The 8,336-nt window shown below is 41.6% G+C and overlaps 1 protein-coding gene across 1 annotated transcript; it reads left to right on the top strand.

The window, feature by feature from the left end:
• The first annotated feature begins 223 nt into the window (after positions 1 to 223).
• C1H6orf62 (chromosome 1 C6orf62 homolog) lies at positions 224 to 7,890 on the top strand. Its single transcript, XM_032676323.1, has 5 exons — positions 224 to 2,440; positions 4,367 to 4,543; positions 5,135 to 5,257; positions 5,986 to 6,120; positions 6,599 to 7,890. The coding sequence occupies exons 1-5, from the start codon at positions 2,312 to 2,314 to the stop codon at positions 6,722 to 6,724; spliced, it is 690 nt and encodes a 229-aa protein (XP_032532214.1). The 5' UTR covers positions 224 to 2,311; the 3' UTR covers positions 6,725 to 7,890.
• Positions 7,891 to 8,336: the final 446 nt, after the last annotated feature.

The raw sequence follows: 8,336 nt of genomic DNA, 5'->3' as shown, positions 1-8,336 counted from the left end.
CATGGAAGTACGACCCAGATTGCTGGTGTGGTGACGGCTCGGAGATGCTCAAAGCCGCTGTTGTACTCTCTTCTCTGCCTCTTCCGACAAGGCTTGTTGGTTGCTACGGAGGCTAAACCCTCCCGCCGAGAGCATAAGATCGCGCCTCCCCCCTCTCCCCTCCCGGAGACGCAGGCGCTTGGTACGCGCCGGCAGAGCGGTCAGGGCGGCGCCTGTGTGACTAAGGCGCTGCCATTTTGAGGGGTCGGTGGTGGCCGCGCAGCTTCGCTTGGCGTTCGCTGTGTGCCGAGGCGCAGGCGCTTCCGCAGCCTCTCGTCCGTTCCTACCGTCGCCTCCGAGGACGCCTGGGCGAAGAGCTGCTTTCCTCAGCCCTTCCATCTTCCTCCCGGCCGTACCCGTACTCCTCCACCGCCGCTCCGGGATTTCTACGCCTACCGCCCTCCTCCGTAGGAGCCGCTAGCGCAGGGACCGCGTCCTCCTCCTCGTTCCGCCGCCACCTTCGCCTCTTCCTCTTCTCCTCTTCCGCTCTCCGCCACCATTTCCCCACTCCCCGGCCCCGGGGCGCTGAGCTAGACTATGGGGACCAGGTCGGGGCCGAGCGGCGGCAGAGCGGGCGGCCCGGTCACCGTGTCCCCTGCGGCAGGGATGGGGGGGCTCCGCGGCTTCGTGGCTTTATCTTGACATGGCTCCTCTCCGTGCTGCCAGCAGCGCCGCCGCCTCCTCCTCCTCCACTGCTCCTCCTGCGCCCGCCGGCTGCGGGTAGAGAGCGGCCACGGCCCCGGGCTCTCATCGGAGCCTCTCAGTCTCTTGCTTAACTGGGGGGGGGAAGTTTCGGGAGGGGTTCCTTTTGTTTTGTTTTTGTTTTCCTTTCTTTCTTTTCCTTTCTCTCCAGACAGAGAAGGGAGGGGACTGCTTTTTCCCCCCCTCCTCTTCTTAACCTGGTCCGACGAATTTGCTAACCTAAAAACTTTTTAACCCCAACTAATCAAACACCTGTGGTGGGGGAAAAAAATGTCTGGAGAGAGGAAGAAAATAACCTGATAATTGGGGATTTGCCTTTTTTTTTTTTTTTTTTTTTTTTAAGAGGGGGGTGGGTATTTTAGAGGTTTAAAATTGCAACGCAGATTTGCAGTTGAACAAACCTCGGAAAAAAATTTTACACTGAAAAGCAGGAGCAGAAAAACACTCCATGTTTTCCGAGTCGTGGCCATGAAGTGAGAGGGGAGAGACGCGGTGCTGCTGTGGGTGTCCCGCCGCCCCGGGCGCTGCCGCCCTGTTTGCAGAGAGGGGCCGAAGGGAAAGCCAAGAGCGCCGGCCATGCACAGCCTCGGCTGACTGTGCTCGCAGCAGCAGAGAGAGAGAGAAAAGGATCCCCGGGGGATCAGCAGCCCAGGGAGTGTATGAGGTGTCGGGGGATGTAGGGCTCCCCCAGTGTTAGGGAGCCTGGGTTTGGGGCACCGATTCGGGTTTTAGTCTCTAGGTGAGATAATACTGTCCTTTGAACCCCTATCCGCCCCTTGTCAATGGCTATCATGATCCCTCTCCTCTTTGGCAGCAGTAGCCTCAGGGCAATGATGAGCAGGATGAAGTTAGAAATGACTCCGCTGTCTTTTCTCTTTGCTCCCCTGCGAACCAGCGCTGTGTTGTCTGTAGTTGATTTTGTTGTTGTTGGCAGAGAAATGTCATACTTCCCGGGTTGTGCACTCTTCCTTTGCACCCTTTTCTCTGCTCTCCACCAAGTGTAATAATTCTAAAGAAAAAGGCGGGCAACATAGCAATAGTGGAAGGCTGAGAATAATAATCAGTAGAGTCATGAATCTGGCTGGGGTAAAACGCAATTTGTGATTTCAGCTTCGGGTTTTTTTTTTTGTAAGCAGAGCAAAAGTACCCCCCATGGATTGGGCTTGTGCCAGTTGCTTTTTATTGTTCACATAAATTGTGATAAGATTTGTTTGGGGCTTTTTTTTTTTTTGTGGGTTTTTTTTTTTTTTTGTTCTTACCCCATTATTCCTGCGGCTAAACTGTTCAAATTTTTGTCTTTAAAATTCTTCGGGTTTTTTTCTTGATTTATTGTAAAACCTCTTGTCCAGCCATGGCTGGACAACTACTCACTTTGTTTCCTGACCCCTCCAATACGACATTTTCTTAAAATATTGCCTGAGGTGCGGTTTTGGGTTTCATTAGCGTTTGATCTATTCAGTCGTATTAGCAGGAATCAAACGACTTGTTTCTGTTGTACTTGAGTCTTACGAAAAGGTGCCCATAGTTTAGCGACAGTTTCCAAAGGCTTTAGTACCACCTGTATTACAAAATGGGGGACCCAAACTCCCGGAAGAAACAAGCTCTGAACAGACTTCGTGCTCAGCTTAGAAAGAAAAAAGAATCTTTAGCTGACCAGTTTGACTTCAAGATGTACGTTGCCTTTGTGTTCAAAGACAAGGTAACTTGGTTTTAATGTGTCTCTCCGTGTTGTCTGTTGCGTGTTAAGTGTGCTGTGCAAAGTCTTGCTGTCTGATTGCATCAAATGTTTTATCTTGGACAGATTCCATTGACTTTTTAACATTTATTTTTTTAATTGCTAATTGCTGTAATATTTACTTAGCTCGTGTTTGCCATTTTGGCTCCTTGTATGCTGTAGTTTTGTAACGCAGAGGGTGCCAGTGCATCATTACGGGGTTACTTGGTAACTTCTGTATTGGGTAGATATTTTTCAAAGTTAACACTGTAACTTGTTAACTCTAATTGGTCCCTAACTTTTACAATTGTTCGCTGTGAGGAGCTGAGTTGTGAAGGGAGACCTGGCTGGGGCGATTGCCGAGTTACTGCTTTTATCTGGTGAAAGCAGAAGGGAAGACCTGGCAGTTGAAGGGAGGAGTCGCAAAATGGGATGTGGAAATGGCCCAAGTGCGCACGCACATGTGAAACTGCTGCTACCATTTTGAAAGGGAGTGGGGAGGGCGCAGAGGAAATTTCCATTTGCTTGGCTGCCTCTACCGCTGTGCATCCAGGTGGGGAGCCGGGTGATATTTCTAAAGCCAGCTACAGGCCTAAAATTGTAGGAGAGTTTCCATCCACAGACGGTGAAGAAAAGTAGGTGCTTCTAGGAAGTGAATGTGCTGAAAAAATGACGAGGAAGTGAAGATAAAAGGAAATGGCAACAGAGTACATAATACACAAACTGCACGTAGATGAGGACTGAAGTTGTTTAATCCTCTCAAATGTATAATTTTTTTGCATTCACTACAATAATGATATATTTTTAATGAAGACTATTTCCTGCAAAGCTTTGAAAATCTTTAAAATTCATGAGATCAATTTGCTTTTCTTTGTCAGTCCTAGTACAAGCAGAGGTGGATGTGTTTGGATATAATTTCTGGGTGCTGACTCACAGTAATACAGATACGAATGTTTAAACCGTGCCAGCAGATTTTCTTAGATGACACAAGTTTAACGCTTTTAGTTGAAGCATTCATACAACTGTTGGGTTGCTTTATAGAAATTTGTTGCAAGTTTCTTTCCTTATAGCATAGTGAACTTGAAGATGTCCATCCCATACCAGGTTGCTTAAAGTAGGAGTTTAGCTCAGGTTAGCTTGGTCAGCAAATAGTTGCCTGCTGTGTATGTTCTGATGAGGGGGGAGTGGAGCATTATTTGGTAAAATATACTTTGTCTGTTATGTAGCTCTTAAGTAGCTCAAGATTTCTCATGAGCTGTAAGAAAGCTGTTAGAAACAGAAGTACAACTTCAGGTGATTTTATGTACAGCAAAAACTTATTTCACGTTCTCATAATGTTTTGGCCTTGCTTGAGAGATACTGCAATATTTATAGTGAGTGCAAAAGTTACTTAGCAAATTAAAATAGACCTCCTTTGAGAGGATTATAGTTTATAGTTAACTTCAGATGGGCTCTCAATCACCTGCTGTCACCAAATGTGATATTGAAAGATTTCACTTTTCATAAAAGGTCAACTATAAAAAATTGAAAAGGGGGGAAAAAAAGGTGTTGATTGGCAAAGAGAACCTTGCAGAGGGCTCTTGGTCAGCCCAAAGCCATGTACTCTACTTGATAAAGCAGAAATTCTGTTAATGTTTAGATATAGCTGTAATGTTTGCAAGATTAGTATGCAAATCTTTGGAGACTACAAAAATGTGTTCAACTTTTATAAAAAGTTGTTAGTCTGATTCATTTATAAATTTTTGCATGTAAGTTTTAGTGTGGTTTTTGTCAAAGTGCTAACTTGTGTGATGTGGACTTTATACATTTATACAGAAAATCACAAATCCCAAAACAAAGTGTTACCTCTAGTTGCCTAGAAAGGATTGTAGTCTTTATGTAATCTGTGATTTTTTTTATTGTTTTTTTTAGAAGAAAAAGTCAGCACTTTTTGAAGTGTCTGAAGTGATACCAGTCATGACCAATAATTATGAAGAAAATATCCTGAAAGGTGTGCGGGATTCCAGCTATTCTTTGGAAAGTTCCTTAGAGCTTCTGCAGAAGGATGTAGTACAGCTCCATGCACCCCGCTACCAGTCTATGCGCAGGGTAGGTCTTCTTTTTACTCTTGCTGAATCTTAGTCTTTCAACACTTGTGCTTTTCTTTGTGAATCTTAAGGCTAGTCCTTCCTTTTTTTTATTTTCTCACCACATTTGCAGCGTGAGGGTTCTGCAGCGATGTGTTTATGGGGTCTCGTTTGAAGGGTAACAAGAGCATATGTGTTTTAAAAACTGTTTAAATATATAGTGCTTAAGCTTTACCTTTCATTTGTCTCATTCAGAGGTTTGCCTTGGGAATTGTATCTTCTTGTCCTGTTTGTCCTTTAGTAGGCATGTGTTTATAAGTCTTACAGTGACTCCTGTTGTACAACTAAGTGGTTTTGCTTTATGAATAATGAAGGTAGACAGTCTTTGCTAATGTTTTCTTAAATTTGTAATTTACATTAACTGGCTACTGATACTAAAATTCAGTGGAAGGCAAGGAAGACTTTAGTTGTGCTTTGAGTAATACAAATGGAAAATTACACAAACATTCTAATAAGTACCACCTCTAAATTTTGTGTGCCTGTATAGATAATTTGCTTATCTGTGTCTTTGATTAATGAAGGGAATATAAACACAGAACTTTACCATTCACAGGATGTGATCGGCTGTACCCAGGAGATGGACTTCATTCTATGGCCTCGCAATGATATTGAGAAGATAGTCTGTCTCCTGTTTTCTCGGTGGAAGGGATCTGATGAACCCTTTAGGCCTGTTCAGGTATTTGGTTTTGGTTTTTAACTTCAATAAGTAACTCACTCTTGGAGGGGAGGATAAGTGCTCACCTTAACCAATAAGCTGATGAGGTATGTGACTTCTGTGGGTATTAGAAAGTATGCTATTTTTATTAATAAAGAAGTCAGTGTTTTGAATGCCAAATTCTGCGTCCTGTCTTTATGCACTGTTATATTAGTCCTTCCAAAATTTAAGCTTCCGAAGGATCTTTGCAAATGTATGTAGAAATGCACACAGTGTGTTTGTATTTGTAGAAGTGGATTAGCCTCTTAGTACAAATGAATCTTTGTGTAAATATGATGGTGTCATTAAGGTTCTGTGAGCATCCCAAGTTGCTGTATTTGGTTGAACGAAAGAGGGTCTGAGATGGATGGAACCTTTGCATTATAATTTTCCCTAGAAATTGATGCACAGGGATGCTCTGCCACAACAACAAGGTAAATTGGGTGTTATATCTGCAGTTAAAGTTGTACCTTTGAATTGTTAATATGTCATTGCAATGACTAATGTCAGTGTTGGCAGAATGAAACTAGGGAATTCTTTAAATGGTGCCAAGACTCGAGTATGTCATTGCTGTGGTCCCCAATTTCTGCTTTTCACAGATCAGAAAAGGAGAGAAACTAAAGTGGTTGTTAAGCCCCAGTTTGAAGGAAATTAATAGGTTGCACAAGCTTTATCTTAAATATTTTATTCCCCTCCCTCACACCATGTAGGCCAAGTTTGAATTTCATCATGGTGACTATGAAAAACAGTTTCTGCATGTTCTGAGCCGAAAGGACAAGACTGGAATTGTTGTCAACAACCCTAACCAGTCAGTGTTTCTCTTCATTGACAGACAGCACTTGCAGGTAAGCTTCTTTTGTCTTCATCTTAACAAGTGTGTTTTAATCAGAAAAAGCTTCTTCTACTTGGGAACATCAATGATTTTGTTGGAAAATACTCAAGTAGAAAAATGGATCACGCATTCATGATTGCGTTTTGGCAGTTTCAGAGGAAAGTTACGCTATAAATAGGATTCATACATGCAAAAGCTAACTATGAGCCGCAGATGCATTCACATAGAATTAACGTTCTAAAATAGACCTAGAAGTGTTCTGGAAAAATTAAAACATTGTTTTGATTTGGGTGATAATACAGAAATTATTCAAGTGAAGAATGAACAGAATAGCGAAAACATTTTATTCATTAGAGGTTGCAGACTAATTTTAAGTTCAGGCTGTTTATATGTATGAAACAGTGAATTTTAAATGTCTATGGGGTCTGCCTGTTAGTCCTGAGTTAACTTTTAGGTTTAATAGCTTTTCTTTGGGTTTTCTTTGCCTCTAGACTCCAAAAAACAAAGCTACAATCTTCAAGTTATGCAGCATCTGCCTGTACCTGCCACAGGAGCAGCTCACTCACTGGACGGTTGGTACCATAGAGGATCACCTCTGTCCTTACATGCCAGAGTAAGATACTGGCCAGCAAAATGGGGAAGATCACAGAGTGCAGCAGTGGATTTTCACTTTCCTCACCACTTTATTCTTTCAGAATTTAGAAGAAAACGGACTCATGTTCAGAACACTATACATTGTGAAACTTGATCATCCTGGATTTTTTTAATCATTTGTATCTCAGAACTTTGCAATTTTTTTTTAGATGTTTTCTGCATGGACCTTGTGAAAGAAAGGATGCTCTGCACACTTCTGCACTGCATCAGCATCTTGCTAAAATGTGAAATGAAGGGACTCTACATTGAAACAAATGTATCCGAAAGCACAAGGTGATCATTTGTGGTGGTGTTCCCATTTGTGCTGGTCATGCCCCCTAACATCTATAATGTTAACCATCAGTATTTGGAGGGTGAGAAGTGAATGTAACGGGTATAAAAGCCTTATAGCTTTGCTATTAATGATTGTATCGAAGAGCACTATCACTCGTTTTAATGAACGAAAAAGTGGCTATTACAGTAGGACGTAAATGTGGGAAAGAAATCTTTCTTTAAAAAAAATGCATCTCATTCAATGTGTAGGCATTTTTTGCCTCTTTTATTTTGCTTGGCCATGTCTAAGTTTACTGGCACTTTTGTTTTGGATCTCTTTCCCCAAGTTGCTGTATAACTGTATGAAGGTATTCTTTTGAGTTGGATGCATTTATACAGATGAGGCAGACCTGGAGTCTGAAGTTGCTAAAGCAGCTCAAAAAAAGGTAAAATAATAGCTGCAGAAACAATGTTGGTAGAGGATTATTTTTTCTTGAGAGTTGAGACTTGTAAACTTGCAGGTGAACTGTGCAGGAAATACTGGTTTCTAAAACATTTCTTATGGAAAACCCATTGAGGTTTTGGTTTTTTTTTTCTTTTGGAATAGACATTATAAACCAATGTAAAATAGTGTTTGGAGTGTCAAAAGTTGGTTCTGGCAGAACATTTTAAGATTGTGCAATTATAAAAGGAAGACTACTGTATAGTTTTGATGACAAAGAAGGCTCTGCTTAAGGGTTGAGTACTTTACTGGAATAAAACTGCATAAGCCTGCTCCCTTTGGATAAAACTAGTGCTTACCTGTTTAAAACTTGTATTTAGCTTTTGTTTGGAATTGGAAAAAAATTGGAATTTAAATAAATTAGGTGAAAGATGACTGGTTTTATTTATGAAAATCCTATGAATTGAATTTCGGTAGTGTCTTACGTCTTAAGTGTCCCCCATTGCAAACACTGAAAATGTACAGAATGTAAATGTTTATGAAGGTTAGCAAAGATCAGTGGCAAAGGTGTTCTGTGTGGGTTCTATGTTTTGAAAGTACCTGCCAGAAATAATGGAATTACTGGCATACTATTGTATTAGTACATGGGTATTTTTACTTCCTCAGTTATAAGTTCCTGCAAGTTAATCTGAAGCACCCCAGAAGAACACCACATGGAAACTCCAACTTCACTTTCATAGATGCCATACATTACAAAGAAATATCTTGAAAATGCTGCTCTACAGAATGCTAAGACTTTCTAAAATATTTAGTAACCACCACACCTCTTAAAATCACTGAAAATTTCCCAGCTTTAAGTGCCTCTTCTTTGAATGATGTGT

The sequence above is a fragment of the Chiroxiphia lanceolata genome, chromosome 1, assembly GCF_009829145.1.
Source record: "Chiroxiphia lanceolata isolate bChiLan1 chromosome 1, bChiLan1.pri, whole genome shotgun sequence".
Classification (NCBI taxonomy): Eukaryota; Metazoa; Chordata; class Aves; order Passeriformes; family Pipridae; genus Chiroxiphia; species Chiroxiphia lanceolata.
This window is presented reverse-complemented; position numbering and strand designations above follow the sequence as displayed.